The following is a 23,293-nucleotide window of genomic DNA, read 5'->3' as shown; positions in this document are numbered from 1 at the left end:
CAGATGTTTCCAGAATCATTGTTGTCAGCTGGGTTCTGCACAACCTCACGCAGCAGAGGACAGTGGCCTTGCACCCAGAGGATGTGGAGGGGTCTCGCTCTCCTTCTGATGTGGAGTAGGAGGCTGAGGAGTCAGGACAGCAATATCAATCACTATGGCCTTGGAGATATGCACTAGAGAGGCTTGTGACAACCCTATTCACAGCCACTTCCGGTAAGCATGGTTTATCTCAGTAACCTGCTGCAAACCACCAACAGGCCACCGTATCTCATATATGAGTTGCCAGCATCCCATCGCTCAGCCTCTCCAAGCTCTGTTCCCAATACACAGAGATGGCCACACTGTGCCTTCACCCACACAACTGGGTAGATAAAGGTCCTTGGGTTGACGGAGCAATTCAGAAGTCACTGAATAAAGGAAGCAGGAATAAATGCACCAATGCAATTTAACAAAACACAAAAATCATTTATTAACATTAAAGGCTTAAACACCCATGCCACCCTGATGTATCTAGGTGCTCTTTATAATGCGCTTCCATGTGCTCCAATGAGGTGTGGGCCCGGTATCTGCAGCTGAGGTGGAGGCAGGCTGCTGATCATGCTGCTTCATGGCCCGAGATGACCTTCGCAGCTGTCCTCTGTGTGCCTGAGGCCTGGATGGCGTGGCATGCTGAGGGGCTCTTGCATGGGTGACTGTTTACACTGGAGGCAGCCTGACCAAGGCATGAGATCTGAGGAACATTTGTACTCCCTCAGAGAACCTTGAGAGGAGCCCCCAGATTTGTCAGAACTGCAGCTCTCCCTCCCTTTCGGTGTGCACTGGCACTTCCTAGTCTACTGGAGACTCCTGTGGTCCCATCTCCCTCTCGATTGGTTCTTCAGCCTGGAGATCATGTCCAAATGATGGCCTGCGCACAACTCCGGCATCCACTGACTGGTCTGGCGGATCTGGCTCTCCATCAAGGTTACCAACCCCTCAATGGGGTTACCTTGCACTCTCACACCTGAGGCCTGGCAAAGCTCAGGGCCTGCATGGAATCCTTCATCATTTACACATGGCTGTGCATAGCATCTAGCAGCTCCACCAGATGTCCCCCTGTTCTACGCTACAACGCTGGCTCACCACCAACTTCTCAAGGGCAATAAATGCTGGCCTGGCCAGCGATGCCCACACCCCATGAAAGAATAAAAAAAAGATTGAGAGATTCAATGTGGCCGATTCCAGAGGGCCACCATCAGCCTGGGAATCAGCATGGGCCTGGCCTCCAACAGTCCTCTGACTGTCAGGCCCTCAGCTGTCACAGCCTCTGCCAGCTGCTCCTGCTTGTCTGTGAGGTGCTCATCACATTGTGACCCCGAAATGAGTAGCGATTGCATACCCACCAGGGTGTATGTATCTGTACTGGAGGAGGATGCGGGAGAATAATGTGATGTGATCCTCTGAGCCTTGGACACCTTCCTCCTCAGAGATGGACTGCAGAGAGTCTGCGGAAGCAGCAACCCATCCCTGCAGAGTGCATGGGAGAACATAAATTGGGACAAAGGCCTTCCCATCCTTTCCTTCCGTCCATGCCTGACAAGTGCTTCCTTCCTACTCGTGGTGGGCACCAAGCTCGTGCCCTCATCACATATCACTCCGATCTCTCTATCAGCAATAGCCTGGCCGCCCTGCTCCCTGGCACTTGATTGCACAGGCTCTGTGTCTCCACCTCGTTAATTGCCCAGCCGCCTGTAATTGTATTCGATTGGTCGCTTCCACCCCAAATGGCAAAGCTGCCCACTTCCGAGCCTGCCATCGGGACCTGCGTTACTGACAATAAATGCCACCTGTTGTCTGTTTTGTTGCTGTAAGTGACAGTGCTTTGTGATATTTCACAATTGTCTGAAGAAGTTGTTAATATTTTAATTTTACATTCTATCTAATTACAGGAGAAATTTGCTTCTTTGAGTTTACATTCAAACTTTCTCCTTTCTTGGCAATCAACAGTTTTGACTTAGTTGCTCCTTACCGCTATCAGTTGACCATGTAACTTTTTTTTAAAAATTGTTAATAAGTGGATATTCTGAAGATCTGCATCCACCTGCTGTGAGTGCTTATTTGAGTTTCCCTGGAGGTCTGTGGAAGTGGATTGAGTCCACAAACCTGACTGGTTTCAAATCCTGAGCTAAGAATATGATGCATGAATTTTGACAGAGTTACTAGCTTAAAACTTTTGACTTTCGCTAAGAAAACAACTTACTACAAGCTATAACCAAAATTGCACTCAAAATGTTTTGGGGAATGAGGGAAATATTTACCTTGTGTTGGATGGTCATGAGGTAGAGTATTAATGCAGTTCTCAACTGGTTAACTGGGAACATTTTTATTTTTCTGTGCTACAAGTTAAATGTTGTTAATGGTTGGGTTGTTACTGTATTCAGATGCTAATTACAGGTGAAAGCAGGCTTGTTAGCTGCAAATTTGTAGCTGGGATGTTTTCCCCTCAAACAGGCTCTGTATGACATAGCTGCAACTGAAATAAAAGTAACCAGAATGACAGGATGCCTGAAGTGAGAGTACCTCATTTATCACAATGTGTACCATATACAAGACACACTGCAGCAACTCACCAAAACGCCTTCAACAGCACCATCCAAACCTGTGACTTCTACCACCTAGAAGAATAAGGGACACAGCTGCATGGGAATACCATCATCTGCAAGTTCCTCTTCAAGCCACACACTATCCTGACTTGGGACTACGCCTTTACTGTTGGGTCAAAATCCTGGAACTTCCTCCCTAATAGCATAATGGGCATACCTCGACCTCATGGACTGCAGTGGTTCAAAAAGACGACTCAATAACACCTTCTCAAGTGCAGTTAGGGATGGGCAGCAAATGCTGGCCTAGCCAACAACGTCCACATCCCACGAAAGAATTGGTTAATAAAAACCAGTCTGCTTGAAGATTGAGTTTCAGTCACTTGTTGACAGTTCTTTCAGTTCACTTAGATCTTAAGAATTGGAGGAAGATTCAATGGTTCCTAAATAACTAGCAATGTGTACAAGTTACCCCAGAGAATACTGGAAACATGCAAGGCATTTCACAAAGGAGGGGGAAAATAGGAATATATAAAAAAGAATTGACACTTACCAATGGAGGGAGAGCTTAGGTGATCAAAAGCTTGATTAAAAAGTAAGGTTTTAAGAAGGTAAAGAAAAGGCAACATATTAAGGGGATTTAGTGAGGGAGTTTCAGATAGTAGCTGGGGCAGAGGGAGAGGAGGGGGTGCACAAAAAGACAGAGACGGGAGAGGATGGAAGGGTGAGAATGTTACAGAGAAAGGTCGCAACAAGATCATGGAGGTATTTGAGGATGAATGTGAAGATTTTAAATTGAATGTTTTGGACCTTAGGGACCCAATGTATGTTAGCAAAGAAATGGATGTTGGACAATTGGGACTCAGTTTGGGAGATCAGTGTGAAAGGCTTAATAGAGTATGCATTCAGAGGTGACCGAAGATAAGGGTTTCAGTGATGGATAGACTGAGGTGGCACCAGAGGAAAGCAGTGTTTTAGAGGTAGAAACGAGCAGTTATGGTGATACTGTAGAAGAGATGTCAGATTTGAAGCTTAGCTTAAGATGCCAAGGTTTTGCTTGGCCCAGTTGATCTTGAGAAAATGGCTAGAAAGAAGGATGCAGTCAGCAACAAGGAAACACAGCCTGTAATAGAGAACAAAAACAATTGAAGGACATTATGACTCATTAAGCAGTCTTAACAGCATGGAGCTGGTTGTGAGGTTGACAAATTTTGAGGAATGAGAATTTATTTTCGAACATTTTGTCGCTTGTGAGTTGTTTGTGCTGTTTGTATACATTTGGAATCTAATTGGACCCTCCCAGATTCAAAGGAATCTTAACATCCAACTGAAAAGACGTGGCTTTTATTCTGTCTAGGAATCCAGATAAAGACCCACTCACCACTGTCTGGTCTCTGAACTATGACTAACTTTAATAATCAGAAATGTGAATATAATCCTCCAAGGGTTAAACCCGTGTTTTAATTTGATTAATTTTTTTTCAACTCCACTTCCCAGCAGACATATGGAATGATCAATCATTTCAGACTGACCCTGATCTCCCACCAGGATGGAAGAAGATCAATGACGTTGCTGGCATCTATTATTGGCATATACCAACAGGCACTACGCAATGGGAGCGGCCAGTATCTACATCAGCAGAGGCCTCAGACACACGTAAAGGGTCATTGAGCTCCATTACCCCTTCACCCACTCCAGAAAATGAGGTAACATTTTTTTGAATGCTTTTTTGGAACATTTTATATAAAGTTATTATATTTATATCTGTACATGATTTATTTGGAACACTTTCTGAAATCAACTGAGAATGTAACTGAAGGATAAGGCATTTGTATTTCATTCTGATTATCCTTCTCTCCGTCTAGTACCATTCTCTGCCTCCACTACCATTCTGCTTATCACATGCTATGTCTGTTTGAAAGGATGAATTGTTTTCTGAACTCTGTTTTTGCAATTTTGAAATGGTCAATAGGTGCACCAGATTACTGGTGCTGGACTGCCCCTCCCAAAAATCCCCTCACTACTTTTCCTGCAGCTGTGACTATTTACGTGTCTAATTTTTATGTTTTAATTTTAATTGTTTCTTTTTTGTCGTGCATTTTCCCCTTTTTTGGTTTAGTATTTTTCATAGAATCATACGACTATACAGTGCAGAAAGAGGCCATTCGGCTCATCATGTCTCCTTTTAGTAATTTCTTTTGAATCCACCTAGCTTGATGCCTTTAGTCAAGAGATTTGGTGCATGACCTGCTCCCAGCCTGTCGCTATTGCCTATATTTGTCGCTGCCCAAAGACCAACGTGAGTCTCTCTCTGATTTCCTTTCATTCAGCTTCTGCATGATGCAACATAAATTGGGATATGATTGGAGAGAAATTTAAATCAGTACCTCCCCCAAATCTGTAGCATGGAGAATTGCCACTTTGATATACAGTGCCAATGTGTTGTCTGTTTTATTTTTAAAAACAAAATGTAAATTTCTATTTGACCAATAAATAAAGGTCAGGCATTGAAAAAGATGCCCTGAAATTAACAATTCAAGTAAGCTTAGATTTTATTGTGGTTTCATTTCTAAGTGAACCTGTTATATTCTGCTGTTTAAACTTCAGACGTTTTCCCACATATAGGTGTTAACATTATAATATGCAGGGTCCTGTCACTAATGTGTCTACCGCCACTGGGTTGGGCTTTGTACAGGCTTAATATCAAGAAAATGTTCAAAAGAGCGTTGGAACTTCCTTCACAGCTGTTACATGTTGATACAGCGCATGCATAGAAGTTATAACATCAGTCCATGTTGCCATTAATCCTCAACATGAGCAAATAGTTTTAAGAATACTTAACTATTCTGTTCCCTTATCCTTATCCATCATACACCTACCCTAAAAAACCTTGAATATTGACACAGTTTCTGCCTCAACTCTGAATTACTGAAAATGAATTCCACAGCCTTCTGTGTAAAGAAATTTCTGCTGCCCTCTGTTCCAAATTGCTCACATTTAATCTTGTATTTATAGCCTCTTGTTTTTGGCCTCCTTTACTTTAGGCATTAATTAGAGCCTTCAGGAGAGGAAATTTGGGGAAACATAGGGCTGGATCTTATGGGCCACCTGCGGTGGGGAAGCAGGCCGGTGCATCCATAAAATAGGGCACCATACCATTCACCTGCCCGCCTACCTCTGCCCTGCCAGCATTGGCTGTGCTGCTGGCCCACGGTCCAATTGAGGCCCTTAAGTGGACATTAATGCCCAGTTAAGGGCCTCATCCCACCTCCGCTCAGATTTAACCAGTGGCTGGAGGGGCCTGTGCCGTCTGGCGGGTTTGACTATGTATTTACATATTTAACATTAACCCTTTGTACTACAGGATGAACTCAACTTTATAAAGGGTGAAATTTGGGAGGCCAGCCAGGAAAGCATTGGGAATAATCAAGACTAGAGGTAACAAGAGTATAGAGAGGGGTTTCAGCAGCAGATGAGATGAGACAGAGAATGAGCCGGGCAAAATTATGAAGTTGGAAGTAGGCAGTTTTGGTAACGGAGAGTCTGGCGGGCCAGCAATTCAGCTTGGGGCCAAATCGAACACCAAGTTTGCGAACAGTCTGGATTAGCCTCAGACAGTGGCCAGGGAGAAGGATAGAGTTGGTGGCTAGGGAGCAGATGCAGTTCATGAGAAGAACTGAGTGCAATGGCTTTGGTCTTCCTAATATCTAATTGGAGGAAAACTTCAACTATACAATGATAAAAGAAAAAATGAAGAACTGATGGAAAGCAGCCAGATAATTTCTTGACCTGGGCAAGGAACTGTCAATGCAAGCAGCCTTTATCTTCAGGGATGCTCTTTTAGCCATGTCTACTAACAAGAATAGGTTATTTATGTTCAATGCAACCTTTTGGAAAGGCAATCAAAAGTTACAATAGTACTTGGCTATCTCTAGTACAGCAGAAAGCTGATTCATTAGGAATTATGACAGGCATTCAGCCCTATGTTGTTCTCCCAAAGACCTGAAGAGATGCAATTATCATGCAGAACAATTGAGGTGATTGCTTTCAATCACCACCCCACCCCGCCCCCTGCTAAAATAAGACAGAGCAACGTTTTCATCCAAACATGAGGAATTATAGATAAAAATAGAAAATACTTAGGTCAGGCAGCTTCTGTGGAGAGAGAAACAGAGTTAACATTTCTGGCCTGTGACCTTTCATCAGAAAGGCTCAGCATAGTGTCAGTTTTCACATGTACACTCACGACACCCAGCTGTACCTCACCACTGCTTTTCTCAACACCTCCACTATTGCTAAATTATCAATTGCTTATCTGACATCCAGTACAGTAATGGATGAGCAGAAATTTCTTCCAATTAAATATCGGGAAGACTGAAGCCATTGTTTTTGATCCCTGCTCCAAACTTCGTTCCCTGGGTACCAATTCCATCCCTTTCCATGGCAACAGTCTGAGTCTAAGCCAGTCTGTTTGCAATCTTGGTGTCACATGTGATCCCAAGAGAGAATCCAAACTCATGCTGGTGCCCACCCATTCCACCAACTCTTGCGGATTTTTACTATCCTCCTCACAATTCACAATACTTACATGTTTTGTGTCATCTGCAGATTTTGAAGTTGTGCCCTGAACATTGAAGCCTCGGTCATTAATATATATCAAGAAAAGCAGTGGTCCCAGTACTGACCCCTAGGGAACCCCACTGTACACCCTCCAGTTGGACAAACAACTGTTTACTACGTTTCTTCTCACGTTCAGCTAACTTTGTATCCATGCTGCCGCTGGCCCTCTTATTCCATGAGCTTCAACTTTGGCAAACGCATTAGATGGCCCTTTATCAAATACCTTTTGGAAGTCCATATATGCCTCATCAACTCTCTCTGCTACCTCATCAAAAAACTTTAAACACAATTTGCCTTTAACAAATCCGTGCTGGCTTTCCTTAATTAAATCACATTTGCCCAAGTGACTATTTGTTTTTTTCCTGGATAATCATGTCTAAAAACTTTCCCACCACTGGAGTTAAACTGACTGGCCTGTAGTTGCTGAGTTTACTCTTACATCCTTTTTTCGAACAATGGTGTAATATTTGCGATTCTCCAGTCCACTTGCACCACCCCCATAGCTAAGAAGAACTGGAAGATTATGGCCTGTGCTGCTGCAATTTCCACCCTTACTTTCCTCAGCATCCTCTGATGCACCCCTGCAGCGGTTCAAGAAAGCAGCTCCACACCACCACCTCAAGAGCAATTGGGAATGAGCAATAAATGCTGGCCTAGCCAGCAATACCCACATCCCATGAATGAATTTTTAAAAAATCCTACCCAGTCCTGGTAATTTATCAACTTTAAGTACAGCCAGCCCTTCTGATACCTCTAGCCCATTCATTTTCTCAACCAGTCTCCTCTTTCACTATGACCTTAGGAGCATCTTCCTTGATAAAGACAGATGCAAAGTACTAATTTATCTAACCATTAGTGACCATTTTTGGTCACTAATTGCACCCCCCCTCCATTTACTATCCTTTTACAGTTTTTATGCCTATAGAAGAGTTTTGAATTCCCTTCTTTGTTAGCTGCCAGTCTCTTCTCATGCTCTCTTTTCACCTCACGTTTCCCTTTTCACTTCTCTTCCCAAATCAAAGAACCTAAGTCTGCAGTGAGCTAGATAAAAGCCATTATCAGAATCCCATGCATGTTAAAAGTAAATTTAATTGATTCCTGCGCCTGGCACAAGAGCCTATAATTTTAATGGATGGAAAATCTGTATTGTGTTCTCTGACCTGACATTTACAAGTCTTATTTGATGTGGTGCAATGACATGAATTAGGTTGTGCAGTATTGTATGGCTCCAGGCATCAGACTGAAGCTAAGCAAACATAGTTGCACTGTTACAATATTTTAGGAGGATTCTAGTGGAGCTTGCACAGAGCTGCTTTTGATTTTGGTGGCCTTATACTGAGATTTTCTTGGCATGAGTTTCCATGAGCATTGCTGCAGCTAGAAATTCTGATACAATGACATAGTTGGGACCCAGTCCGAGAAAACCTCCTTTACATGCAGTCCTAGTGTCTTTGGTAAAAATCGATGGCATCAAGATAGTTGGGTACCTCTGAATTATGAGATTAAATCAAGAAGGTTCAGAAAATACCATAAATTGTGGGACATGCATTTTTTAACTTTTGGACTGTGGGTGACACTGGCAAGACAGTATTTATTGTCCATCCACAGTTAGCCTGAGACCATTAAGAGTCAACTATTTACTTTGGAACTGTTGTCGCATGTAGGCCGGATCAGATAGGGATGATAAATTTCTTCCCTAAAGTGCACCACTGGCAGCTCTGACTGATTTCATTAGATGTCAATGGCTGATTAATTGAAATCAATTTCCCAAGGTATGATTTGAACTCTTGAGGCTGGATTTTAGTGCTGGGGCCAGGACTCCAACCTTGGGCACAAGCCGACACCAAACATGGTTTTTTATGAGCTGGCCAATTAGTGGTCAGGAAGTGCACTCGCCAGCCAATTAAGGACAAGCAGGCAGGTTCCTTAGGCTGAAGGGCCAATAGGAGGCCTTCCAATGCTCACAGATCAGCAGCTCCCACCTCTGGAGGTAGGGCTGCTCATGAATCCAGGAAAGAGAGGACACCTCAAGATGGAGATGCCCTCTGAACACTTTTGTAATAAAGGCTTGATTAAAACTGGCCGCAGTTGCCAGACCGCTACCGGGGCGGGGGGTGCGGCTGCACCTATGGCCATCTCAGTATGTTGGTTGCTGGCGATGGGGTGGGGGGGATGGCAGACGGGTTTAAAACTATGCTGGAGCACTGGCCTACCAGTCTGCCACAGGAGGCTGCCTCCATGCTTTGGTTGGCCTCAAAACATTGGCATTATTTGGTCCTTTAATTGCATTAATAGACTACCTGCTGCTTACGGGTCAGTAGCTATCACCCAGAACCTGCCTCGACCAAAATGGGCCAAAGACAGGAACTTGCCAGCAAACCAACACGTTACTCTTTAATTTTCCGGCCTTCCTGCCTCAGGTTCTGCTTCTGATGAGAATCATAAATTCTGCCCTCAATCACTGGGTTGTATATCAACATGGGTTGTCATACTCTGGCTTCCTCACCACAGGTCAGAGGCTAGGAATCCTGTGGCAGGAAACTCACCTCTTGACTCCCGAAAACCTGTCCACCATCTACAAGGCACATGTCAGGAATGTGCTGGAATACTCTCCACTTGCCTGGATGAGTGCAGCTCCAACAGCACTCAAGAAGCTTGACACCATCCAGGACAAAGCAGCCCACTTGATTGGCACTCCATCCATGAACATTCACTCCCTGCACCATTGACGCACAACGGCAGCAGTGTGTACCATCTACAAGATGCGCTGCAGGAATTCACCAAGGCTCCTTTGACAGCACCTTCCAAACCCATGACTGCTACCATTTAGAAGGACAAGGTCAGCAGATGCATGGGAACACCATTATCTGGAAGCTCCCCTCCAAGTCTCTTACCATCCTGACTTAGAAATATATCGCTGTTACTTCACTGGCACTGGGTCAAAATCCTGGAAATGCTTCCCCAATGCACTATGGGTGTACCTACACCACATGGACTGCAGCGGTTCAAGAAGGCAGCTCACCACCACCTTCTCAAGGGCAATTAGGGATGAGCAATAAATGCTGGCCTAGCAAGTGATGTCCACATCCCATGAATGAATAACAAAATAACTTTGTGTACTTATCTTCTTATTTTGTTTTCTTCTCCTTTGGTGTTGGATGTGATTCTAGTGGCACCCATCACGTCACTTTTGTAATTCGCTTTACTCTCAGTTACAGAGCTTGTTGTTCCAGATAGTGTGCAATTGAATATTATTTTTAAAGAGGAGCACTGCAGTTTTTTCTGAATATCCCAGAACGGACACTCTCCTGAGGCCACCCCTTAAGATAACATCCACATTTTATTGATGATCACATTGCATATGATAAGTACTAGTGGATAACCTGTCTCTTTTTGACAGACATATTCAGTGTGTCTCTCATTTACCTTTATATGGGTGTTGAAGCTGGAGTTGCCTCCTGGATAAAATACAAGATTTGGCCATGTACTTCTTTAGCTTCCAAATTGTTCATGAGGGCTGCAATAGGCAGTAGGGTTTAAGGTAACTATAATTGAAAACAAATGAGTTTGCCTTAGACTAGCAATGCCCCTTGATCTCCTATAAAGCTGCGACCTATCCCACATGTTCCATTAGTGTTATGACCGTAGCCGAAGTCAATTGCTGCGCAAATCAAATCCCAGAAGGAAACTTGGCTTACGGGCCACACCCTTTTTTTTTGTATTCTGAAAATGGGAAGAAGACGTACTGATCCCAGCAGTAAGAGGTCCAGCAACACTTTTGGGATTTTAAAAATTAAAATTTAAATGTTTTATTAACAAGAATAAATGAACACTTAAGCACACAAGGTTACAGTTACACAATTAAGGTTAGGCTTGCGCACATTCCCCCCAAAAAGATACTCCACTTGATCAGACCCACAAGTAAACACCTTCCAGGCAGCACTCCCTTATAGGTGTTTAACTATAAGAAACCAGCAACATTACCCAAGGCAAACTGCTGTAACTTTAATAGAGGCATACTATATGACCTGTAACTCACTTCCACTCTGCTGTGGAAAACCAAACTTCAGAATAAAACTGCTTTTTGTAGCCCAAGACTTTACTGTCTTGACTGGATGGTTGATTCAAACTGCATCACCTCCCAGCCCAGAGAATCCCCTGGCAGTCACATGAACTCCCCTTCCTTGACATGCTAGTTGAGAAATCTGCCAGAAGATTCTCTACTGTGGTCTACCGCAAGCCTTTACTGGTCAATATATGCGTTGGGATTCTTACAGTTTCACACACACTGTAAGATTGGCCTTGTCGGCAAGCGTGTAAATTGGGCTTAAGCCATTTGCTCACCATGCAAGTTTGATGCTGAAATGAGGCTCATCAAAGGCATCCTGTAGGCATCCTAACCAGATCATTTCGCACTATATATCTCACAAACTCATGAACAGGCCTAAGGCCGTCACTTTCAGCCCCGAAAAGTGCCCAGCCTACCTCAGATTACCCTGGAAGGGCAAGATATCTCAAAAATTTAAACAGGTGAAGCTAGCTGTTTCACTCTGCTACTATGCAGTAGAAACATGAGTGGTATTCGCCACTAACAGGATGGTGCTGTCAAGCCAAAAAGATGTTCTGCCCATCACACAAATGGATAATGTGGTGTATGAATTTCAGTGCCAATGTGACGTTAGGCATGTAGGCCATACGTCCAAAGACTGGCGGATTGCATCAAACGGCATATCCCAGCCGCAATTTGCAAAGGGCAAGGTTTAGACTATACTCAACCAGTCCGTGCTTGCAAAACTCAAAACAGTGTCCAACATTAGATGTGATTATGCGATTGGACAACATTTGCTAAATAATCCTCAATGTGCTAAGAATTACACTGACAACCAACTTAAGAATCAGTAGGGCTCGCAATATGGCGCATTTGCGTGTACTGGAAGCTAAGTATATTAAGCGCAGACAGAAAGGACATGTACATACACTACTTGTTTTAGCTAAACAAAATAAATGACAGCCATTTGCTAACTCATTCCTCAGGGCAATGCCTTGACCAGTCAGGATCAAGCTGCCTGGTTTAAATTTCAAACAATGCTTGGCAGTTAACTGTCAGTTACCATCAGTGGTGTGTTCTCCATGGCAACGCCACTTGCCAAACAATCAGCACTCTCTTCGCATACAATATGAATTGTTGTTTTCCCCCTTATTTGTATTCTTGCAAGTGTCCTGGTGAGTGCAAGACAAAAAGCTTGGACATGTTTCTTTTTTCAGCAATACTCAAGTTCCGTGCTACCAAATGACTATTTATCACAACATTACCCAAAAATATTTTTAAAAAACATCCATTTCTCACACGAGTGAAATCCAGACTATTAATATTCAGAGAACCGCATTAAGAGCTGTTGATATCAGTTAGATCTTTCTGTGATTAGCAGGATCTGCCTTTTTGCAGACAGATGCCACAATACCGTACATGTATGTGCCTCAAATAGAATCTGTCATCAGCCTCAGAAGGACAGCTCCAAAGCACCTGTTTTGCATGGAGCATATTTTAAGTATTTCAAATCAGTACCACCCATGCCTACTGCCCTACTGAGGTGCTATACTGTGATTGCTTGTTCAAGTTGCCCAATAATAGGGTCTCTGTAAGAACATTGGCATGTTTTTCTGATGCAGGCATTGCAGGGAACTGGATGTAACTTTTGTGATGTAGGATTGTTCTATCCATGATACTTAGCTAATTTAGGACCTACAATTTGAACCTTACCTTAGATACCAAATTAAGAGAAAATATAACTTGCATATGACTTCCATCTTGACTCAGGCACTCAAATCTCCTCGAGTGCAAAAATTGGTTTGATATCTATATCTGTTGCACTGATTGTACTGTGTCTGTGATAGACATTGGTATGAAGCTCCCATGACCATGGAGGACCTGTTTTTAAAACAGGTAATTTTCCATGGTTTTAATGTGTCAGGTTATTTAAGGCTGTTCAGAGCTGCGTGGGTGAGTAACAAGTTAGATATTAATGCTAACTTGCGCTATGTATGACCTAGAAGTGCTCAACATTGCCGCCAGATGATTTAAAAAAAACAAACAACTTTCAAACTCCATTAACTCATACTGTAAGGAAAAAAAAAATGAAATTGTGTGATCCTGAAAGCTCCCTCCAACAATAAAAGTTGTGTGATGTGTCAGCACCTCACAACTAGACTATTTGCAAATTAGAATGTAAGGGCCTGGATTAGGTGATTGTAATGATAGCAACTGTTAATGTTCATATCATTACTCTGTGAAATTGACAGCAACTTGTTGCATCCGCACTTGCACAGTTAAACACGGAAGTCCAGACATTCTGTCATGCTGATTGTTCTGGTACTAGCGGAAGAGATTGAGGAAGAAAATGGGGGAAGGTCCACATCTAATCACTTATGTTGTGGAGGGTGATAATGTGGGTGTTCCAAGCGTGCACTGGAAATACGCAGATTGGGCAGATCACGATCCTGTCAATGGTCTCTTAGTACTGTCTGAGCATTAAGTGATAAAAATATTGCCAGGGCAATCATTGTGAAATATTTTATTTATTGATCTCTTTTTAGCAAAGGGGCAGATTAGTTGACCGCTTTTGTGGAACATCTCCACTCAATCAGCAAGAATGAGGAACTACTTCAAGGTGGTGTTCCACCCATCTCTCCAATCACTTATTGCAGTCGGTGATGACCCCCCCGCCCCCCAGCCTTTTGTTTTTAGTGGAGCCATTTTCTTTGCTGATGGATCTGTTGCCTTTTTGATCCCTTCGTACATGCCCCTAGCATTCCCTGTGTCAAAAGACATTTGGATATTCTGGCAAAGCTGTAATCAGTGGTCATTGACGCAATACCTAGCAGTCTGTTGGACTTTATGTCGAGTAGCTCTTAATGCATTCAGAGTCTTCTTGCTCAGATCTCTCTTGTAGCTATGAGAGCAGACTGCTTGGTTTCAATGACAGGTTTCATCGTAGTGATGTTAACCTTGCACTCCAGTTAGCGTTTTTCCGCTCTTGCCTCTTACGTGTTGAGAGTGCGATATGGTAGATTGACTCTTGAAGTATGTTCGGTTTCGCTTCTGCACTGTGTGGAAATGCTGGAGAGGGCCGGTTCAATTCAGTTGAAGAACTACTGTTTTTTATGAGATAGGCAGTACGGCTGACATTGATAGAAGGATGCCTTTTCTGCTTTGAATGAAAAAACTTAAAGAGCTGCATCCTAACCCTGGTGTACACCAGGGAGTGTAGCTGCATATAGTGGCTGCATGTGTTGAGAATGCTGTCAGAGTCACATTTGGTGACTGTCAGATTTAACTGGTGCCAATGCCCTGATCTTGGATGTCTCCAGGACATCTTGTGGCATGGTTTATTCTGAAAGAAGGTGTTAGTTACACAAAGCTTACGTTGGAAGCAGCAAGACTCAATGAGTCTCTCTCTGTTCTCATTTATCTTTCCCAAGCCGCAATGTCTGAGGCAGGAGGCCATGCCTCATGCTCTGCACCCACACTTGTGTTGAAATCCCCTCCCCCAGCAGGTAAAGATGTTCTGACTTGGGGATCTGCTGAAAGCCACGTCAAGCTCCTCATAGAATTGGTCTTTCACCTCCGTAGTGGAGCATTGATACTCATGAGGTTAACTAGCCCTGATGGAGAGAACACATTCTGAGCCATTTTGTGGTGGGGGGCTCTATCATTGAGAATAGTGAGTTCCTTTCAACTAAGCTGCCAGATGAATGTGTAATGTTTTTCTTTATGACCACACTCAGCAAGCCTTGTCTCTTGTAGCGAGGCTGTGTCAGTGTTTAGCCTATCAAGTTCCATGTCAATCACAACTTTGAACCAAGGACAGGTAGGAGTTTCATGTGGAATCAGTGTTTTTTGTGCTGACTTGGCATGTGCTCTTGACATGCTTCACATTTCTTGACGACAACTTCAATGTCATTGTTCATATCCGATCAATAGACTGTTTCTCTTGCGAGCCTTCTTGTCTGATCTATGTCCATGTGTGAGTGATGAAGTTGCTGAAGAATATCAGGTGCTGAATGCATCGATTCCGGTATGACAACCTGTTTGCCTTTAAAAATGACTCCCCAGCAGTCATTTTTAGCTCGTCCCAGTAAGGCTAAAATGGTCTCTCATGTTCGTGGACATGCTGAATTGTATCAAACCAGCCTTCAATAATGGTCTTCCACAGTTTCTGTAGTGTGGAACCTTTTGCTGTTTCTTCTTGTAGCTGCTGGTATTTGCATTGCGCAATATGAAGCAGATCAATTTGGAGAGCATCTGCAAGTTCGATGTCAATGAAGTCAATTGAAATCAAGGATGTAACTTCTGTTTTCGCTGGGTTAAGCAATTTGCTAAGTGTATCTGATGTGACAATCATGTTACCTGGGTTGTACCCAATCTCACAGCTGTAACCTTGAATCTTTATCAGGAAACGTTACAATCTTGGCGGTACACTGGTCACTGGTTTTCACCAAATCATCTCCAGCGGCTTCTGGTTGGTCACTACCATAAATCTTTTGCCAAATAGGTAGGCATGAAAACACATGATTCAGACACGATGTTGGAGTTGTTGGATTGCATTAGAGATTTTCAATCAAATGCAATCTGTGTGCTTTTTTGTGCTCCTAGCCCTTTCTGTGAGGCATCTATCTCCAGGGTAGTTATTTCCCTAGGATCGTAAAATTGCAATGTTGATGTTGAAGCTTCTGATAATGACTGTTTCAAGGCTTTGAAGAGGTACTGGTAGTCTTCATGCCACAGAGCAGCACGTCCCATCTCAACAATTCCCTTAGCGATGATGATTTTTGAGAAAATTAGGAATGTATGGAGATAAGCAATTAAAGAAACCTAGACATCTTCAAAGATTGTCCTTATCTTGAGTTGGCATGGCTTTAATATTCTCTGTTTACTTGGATGCCAGCACTGAAATAAATAGAACTGAAGAAATTGATCAGCTGCATGTTGATGTCACATTTCAGACTGTTGAACACCAATCCTTCATTATGTACTGCTTGCATCAATCAGTGCTGGTTATGGTTATGTTCTTGCTTTATTTTTCCCACAACAGCAATGTCATTGGTGATACAGATGCATCCTGGCACAGTGCATATAATCCAATCCATGTGAGCTTGAAAGTGATCCTGACTCACAGCCTAAAAGTCATTGAAAACAGTATCATCCGAATAGGTTAAGAAATGTAGTAAACTATTGAGCTTTCTCAGTGAGATTTACTGACCAGTAACCATGCTTGGCATCAAGCTTTGAGAAGAATCTGACATCTGTAAATCTCAGATTTAACTCTTCTAATGTGGGTATTTTGTGAGGATAATGTTTCAAAGCTGTGTTTAAATGTGGATTGAGGCATATTTTCAATGATCCATTTCTCTTTATGACTCACTTCATTGAGCTGCACCAGTCTGTGTGCACTTGTACTCTTCCAATGACTGCCTTTCTCCATTTTGTCTAATCCAACCTTCAGTTTGTCTTGTAAGTGAATGCTGCATTTGCCTAGCGGATCAATTGACGGACTTGCATTCTCCTGCAGGTGGAATGTTTCAGCTCCCTTGAAACTGTCAATTTTGTCGTAACATTCTGGATATTTCTGGTTAGTTTATGAACTGAAGTGATAGGATTAGTTTCTGAGGTTGATCTATCGTGTGAGGTTTGACTAATTCCATGGATTGTCACTAGTGTAAGGTCATGGCATGCTGTTAGACTTACAATCGCTTTTAGTCTCCATGATGTAGAACATCTGTGATACCCAAGAGGATTGATTGTACTTGCACTCCAGGACTATGAAACTTGAACCTGTTGACATGCGTCAACAATTGGGGTGGTACTTAGGACCTGTAGGCTTCTCAACCTGTGAGGATCACTTCGTACTTGTGTCCATCCTTGAGTAGCTCTTTCATGCTTCGCTTTGGACTTGCCTAGCAGATCTTTCTGGAACACTCCATAGAAGTGGATGCAATCACCAACTCAACAATTCTGCCTGCTAGATCTGCTGAAAAATCACAGTATGTACCCATTTCTCTGCACCTGCTGACGAAGTGTTCTATGGATTCTGCAGGCTGTTGTCAAACGACATGAACTCTAGTCGAAATATGGATACCTGATACTGCCAATGTAGTCCATGTCTTTTGAGGGTTTTTTAAAATCTCTTTTGCTGTTAATTCTGGCATGTTCAGCCTGTGTAGACCTTCATTCCCAATTGCTAGGTGAATTTTTATGGCTTGCTTGTCTGGTTCAGACATACCTGAATCAAGAAACCATAGCTCTGTAGGCTGTTCAAACATTTTGAATTCTGATAGAAGGCCAGCTGCATCCCAATTCAAGCTAGGGGATTTTATGGACATTTTAACAGCATCCTGTTGACCTTCCTTTCTGTTTTATTCAATTTATTGTTCAGCAACTCCATAAGCAACCTGTTATAATCGCAACCTTCTCTGGCCCGATTTTATGACGTTATTGCTTTCTTTTCTGTTTGGCTCTCCCTTGCTTGCAGTTGATCTGGCCCACACCCTGGTCACTCGCCCTTCCCGAATGAGCTAACCTGGTGCTGGTCCTCTCGACATGTTGTACCACTTACTGAAATGACAGACTATGCACTGCAAACTCACCACGAGCGATCCATCTGCTTGCCAGCTCTTTACTTGACCACTGTGTCTTCAAAGCTTTTCTGTGCGGTCACCACACTATGATTTCAATACTCTTGAATACTGCAACTCCGTTGTGGTCTGACCAGAACATCGAGGGTCATCTCATGCCATGTAACGTGATCTAAGGCTGTTCACCATGTTGTACCTGTACTTAATCTTGCTGCCACGCTCTTTGACCACCGCTGAACGCCATGTCATGTTTTTATAATATAAAGGTAGCAATCACTCATAAGGATTGTGTAAATACGTTGTGGGTTTACTTATTTAGAATTAGCACATGAGAGCATATACATGGATAGAAAGCTTGAAGACATCAGCAACAGAGCTGTGTTTGCTGTATTCTGCTTACAGGCCAAAGTGAAACTGATCATAGGACACATTTCCTTTCCAGTGATGGTATGCTGCTATCCCTTAAAGTCATGTTACAACATAGGACACCACTAGTCACTTTTCTGTCAATTAGATTACCTGCCCAATATCATTGCTCTGTCTCCATCTGCTCAGTCAATTTCCTAACCAGTCACATTATTCTTAATTGTAGATTTTAGTATTTTCACTGTAACAGATGTTAGGCTAATTAGTCTATCATTCCCTGGTTTTGCTTTCTCACATTTTTTGAACAATGGAATGATGTGCAATTTTTCAATCAAAATGAACTATACACAAGTCAGACTTTGATAGATTAAAGTTAGGGCATCTGTAATGTTCTGCACTACTACCTTTAAAATCCTGAGATGAAAACAATCTGAGATTTGTAACTATTTCATGCCACTATTATCTTTATTACTGTTATTTTGTTTACATTAATTTTGGTGAATCTCTGTCCTCATTCAGTATTATTTTCTTTGGTATTTCCGGCATACTGACCTCATCCTCTACTGTAAATACTGATGCAATATAATTATTCAACGTAACAATGAAAGTAGGAAATGGCAGACAATATTACTGTTATCCAGTTTCAAGGTGTCCACATTGCTCCTGATCTCTTACTTTTTCCTAATGTGATTGTGAAAAAAAAATTGAATTGAATTTAATATCCCTTGCAACTTTCTTTTCATGCTTCCTTCTGGTAGTTCTTACTATCCATTTTGTCACCTTTTGCTGTTCGTTGTACCTTTCCCATTTGCCAGGATCTGTACTTTTTTGTTGTGTTTTTGCATACTTTTTCTTTTTTGTGTTATATTGTCTCTTACCACTTTAGTTGTCTGTGGCTGTCTTTTTTGGCAAGTAGAAGTTTTGTCCTTTAGGGGTATAAACTGGCTCCAAATCATACTAAATTCATTTTTGAGCACCTCCCACTGATCATCTGTCACATTAACAGATTTGTCCCATTTACAGTGACAGTCTCTGTCTCATCCCATTAAAATCAGCCTTGCCTAAATTCAGAACATTTGTAGCTGTTTTGCATTTCTTGCTTTCAAGCACTAGGTTGAACTCTATCACATTATGATTGCTATTAGATAAATGTTCGCACACTATTAAGCTGTTAACTAAATCTGGCTCATTACTGATTACTAAATCTAATATGACATGCCTTATTGTTGATTCAAGGACATATTGCTGTGGAAAACTATCCTGGACACACTCAAGAAATTTGTTACTGTTGTGACATGTACTGCTTATCCCAATCTATATGGAAGTTAAAATACTCCATTAAAACCACTCTACCTTTGCAATATGCATGTCTGGCCTCTGTATTTATACAGTCTACCACTTCATAGCTGCTACTGGGGACCTATTCACTATTTTCAATAGAGTTTTAACTCCTTTTCTATTTCTTAATTCTTCCCATAAAGTCTGTGTTTGTAATCTGTTTCCCAGCCAGTTGAATGTGCTGCTGCTACCAGAGTACCCTTCAACTTTTTAAAGAGGTGCAGGCTGGCTTTAAGAAGTGTAGACTAGCTTTAATTGGTACTAGCCTCACATGAACATGGGCCCCCTTCTGAACATGCAGCCACTCAGCGGTGTGTTTAGCGCTGGGCTGCACACCACAATTATGAAATGTTTGAATGCTGCCTGCATTACTTTCAATGGGCCTGGGTTAATCATACATCGTGGTCCTCGTGCTTGTCATTAGGCCTTATTGAATTTTTAGCCCAATATATCTGGCATTATTCTCCCAGCACCCCAGCAAACACTTTTTTCAACCAACATCACCAAAAATCAATTACCTGATAATTCATGTCATTGCTGTTTGTTGGATCTTGCTGCCTGCAACATAACTGCCACATTTGCCTATATAACAACGTTGCTTCACTTCGCTGTGTGAAGCACTTGGAGATATTTCTAAAAGATGTAATAAGGTTTCTTTCTGTTTTTCTTTTATTAGTAGCAATTGTCTCTGTTGTACATGTGTGTTTAGTTTAGAGTTAGTTGCATGAGATTGTAAACATGGTAATTTGTTAACCACAAACCTTTTTAAAAACTAGTAGTTTTTAATAGAAATGTTACTGTAGCATTTAGAAGCTGATCCACTAACTGCTTTAGTGTGCTAACCTTGTCCTTTTTCTGTTTTTATGCATATGTGTTTCTTCCTCTGTGGTTAATTGTATATCTAGAAACCATGGACTGATTTTGCTGTGCTGAATGGTGGAAAGATTAATAGTGACATTTGGAAAGTAAGTATTTTATGAAACATTAATCAGCTAGCCTTTTTAAAAATAGTTTAATAATTCTAATAGAATTTAATATCCAAATTAAATTTAGTATATGTACTAAGCAGCAGATAAAAACCATTTGACACAACACTTGAAAGTGTTGACTTAATCAAAATGCTATTACCAACATGGCATTTGTAAGTTTTTGAACTTTTACTGGATTTAAGTGCATGGAGATGAAATAATGTGTGGTACAAAAACATTTCAGACTCTTGTGATTTATGTAATGCAATTTACTTTGCTCATTTACACTTTCAACACATGCTGTGATGGCAACTGTCACCTTACTGTGTCTTGAATGGGCAAACAAGTTTATATGAATATTAGTGCCTTGTGATTTTTTTCATGTGGCTTTTGCACTGAGGATTAGAAGAGTTGCAACCATGTTAAATTCTGGAAAGTTTAGCCTGATCATTTTCATGAATGTGTGCTGGGCCAAGTGTTTCAAATAAAATTGATTGGCTACCTAACTGTTATTCCCAATTGGTATTTAAAATAAGTTGAGTGCTTTGTGTCAATGTCCCTTTGGAGCCTATTTAAAATCAATTCTGATAAGATTGAAACTCCTGAAGAAACAAAAACATCTTTGCATGAGACAGTATAAAACATCTTGATGGAAGTAAAATTTATAGATAGTTAACTTATATTTGTGATCCTAAGTTGCAAGCAATAGTTGCCATACTTTTAGTCTGCGGTATATTAACTTCAAGTTCTATGCAGTAATGGCTCATTCAAATTGCCATGAGAAGGTTCCTCATGAGTATGAATGTATGTTGTTATCACTTTCTGAAATACTTGCCTAAACTAAATGCCCTAATTGTTTAGAAATATTCAAACTAATGGGGGAGTTAATGAATAGCAATACAGAGTTGATTTTGTCTTTCTAGTTGCAGAACACTTATTTGTTTCTCCAAAGCTGCAAACACACTGTTCTAATATGCTGCAACCTTTACCTCTTCCTTTCATAATCATTGTATTGAAGCCATTACTTTTCTAATATAGCTCAATTTTTGCCATGGCATCAGAACTGGGAATTGTTCTCTCCTTCCTTTACTAGGATCTATAATGTTTGGATTTTAAAATATAATTTTGATTTCACTCATCACTGTTTTCTTTGATTTACCTAATTTCTTTAGAGTTCTTTCTTTGTCTTGGTTTCTCAGTAACAATAATGGACACATTCAAAGCAGCTTACCCAGCAAAGCACATTTTGAATGTCAGTTATGAAGATGTTTGGAGCAAAATGGGAAAATTAGAATTTTTTTTGCACATTTTATTTTTCTGCTTTTTGACATTTATAGGCCATATATTTTGTTTACATGATATTTGCGGGAAGAGACAGTGCCTTTGATACATTTTTTTTAGTTCCCTTCCATTTTGAAGAGGTTAGCTTTGTATTGATTGCATTAGTAGGTTAGCTAGAAAAGGAGCAATCAATTTCCTAAAGCTCCTCCAGTATAGTCCAATCCATAGAAAAACTAATTTGTGGTACTGCATCTAATTTTATATATTTAGGGGAATCCTGCCAAATTGAACATTTTGCCCACAAATTACATACGATATATGGCATAGAAACAGGATATTCGGTCCAACCAGTCCATGGCAGTGTTTATGCTCCACTTGATCCTCTGCCTATCTTTTCCTCATCCACATCTATCATCATAACTATCTATTCCCATCTCCTTCGTATGCTTGCCTAGCTTGCCCTTAAATGCATCAATACGATTTGCTTCAACCACTTCCTGTGGCAGCGAGTTCCTCATTCTCACTTTTGTTTCTCTCCCCCACCTGATCTTGTGCCTTCCAAGTGAAAGTGACCTCCCAATTCTCCCAGTCAAAATATATTACCTCACATCTATCTGTGTTGAGCTTCATTTGCTAAAGTCCTAACTGTTATGTAAATTGTGAGCAGCAGTGGCCCCAAAATTGATACTTGGTGGAACACCACTTCCCACCTTTTGCCATGCTGAGTACTACCCTTCACTTCCACTCTCTGCTGTCTGCCTTGAAGCCAGCTAACAATCTGTTCTACCACTTGTCCCCTGACTCCAAACCCTCTAACCTTTATTAGTCTATTGTGGGATACCTTATCAAAGACCTTTGAAAATCCAGATAAATTACATATACTGCATTGCCACTCTCTCTGTAACCACCTCCAAAAAATTCAATCAGGTTGGTCAAGTGAGATTTTCTCTTTTGAAATCTATGCTGACTATTCATTATTATATTTCTCATTTCTAGATGTTCTTCTATTCTCTCCTTTAGTAGGGATTCCATTATTTTTCTCACCACTGATGTTAAGCTGACTGGCCTATAACTCCCTGGACCTGCTCTGCCCCATTTCTTAAATATTGGAATTACATCATCTGTCCGCCAGTCCTCTTGCACTACAACTTTTTCTAACAAATTATTAAATATGAGCAGTAATGCCTCTGCTATCTCTTCCCTAGATTCTTCTAAGATATTTGGATGCAGCCCATCTGTACTACGGGATTTGTCCTATTTGAGTTTGTTTATTCAATTCAAAATATCCCCTTTTTTATTTTGAATGTACTCATCTCATTGCTCATCTCATCATTCAATGTCATGTCAACCTGCTCTAGCTCCCTGATAAGTACTGAGGTGAAATAATTGTTTAATATTCCTGCCATCCTTGTTGTTACCTGTGGTATTATCCTGCCTATCCATTAATAGTCTTAATGTTCCTGGATAATTTAATTTCATAGCTCTCTTTGCCTTCCTTTTTTTTAAACT

At 41.4% G+C, this 23,293-nt stretch overlaps 1 protein-coding gene across 7 annotated transcripts in view; it reads left to right on the top strand.

Moving 5' to 3' along the window:
- LOC144683714 (amyloid beta precursor protein binding family B member 2-like) overlaps positions 1–23,293 on the top strand; it is a 377,962-nt gene that overhangs the window by 214,622 nt on the left and 140,047 nt on the right. For all 7 annotated transcript variants that reach the window (XM_078547075.1, XM_078547033.1, XM_078547023.1 and 4 more), the window contains 2 exons: positions 4,077–4,285; positions 20,441–20,500. In XM_078547075.1, the coding sequence (XP_078403201.1) occupies positions 4,077–4,285; positions 20,441–20,500 (269 nt within the window). The remainder of the gene's footprint in view (positions 1–4,076; positions 4,286–20,440; positions 20,501–23,293) is intronic.

Source organism: Cetorhinus maximus, chromosome 1, assembly GCF_964194155.1.
Source record: "Cetorhinus maximus chromosome 1, sCetMax3.hap1.1, whole genome shotgun sequence".
Lineage (NCBI taxonomy): Eukaryota > Metazoa > Chordata > Chondrichthyes > Lamniformes > Cetorhinidae > Cetorhinus > Cetorhinus maximus.
This window is presented reverse-complemented; position numbering and strand designations above follow the sequence as displayed.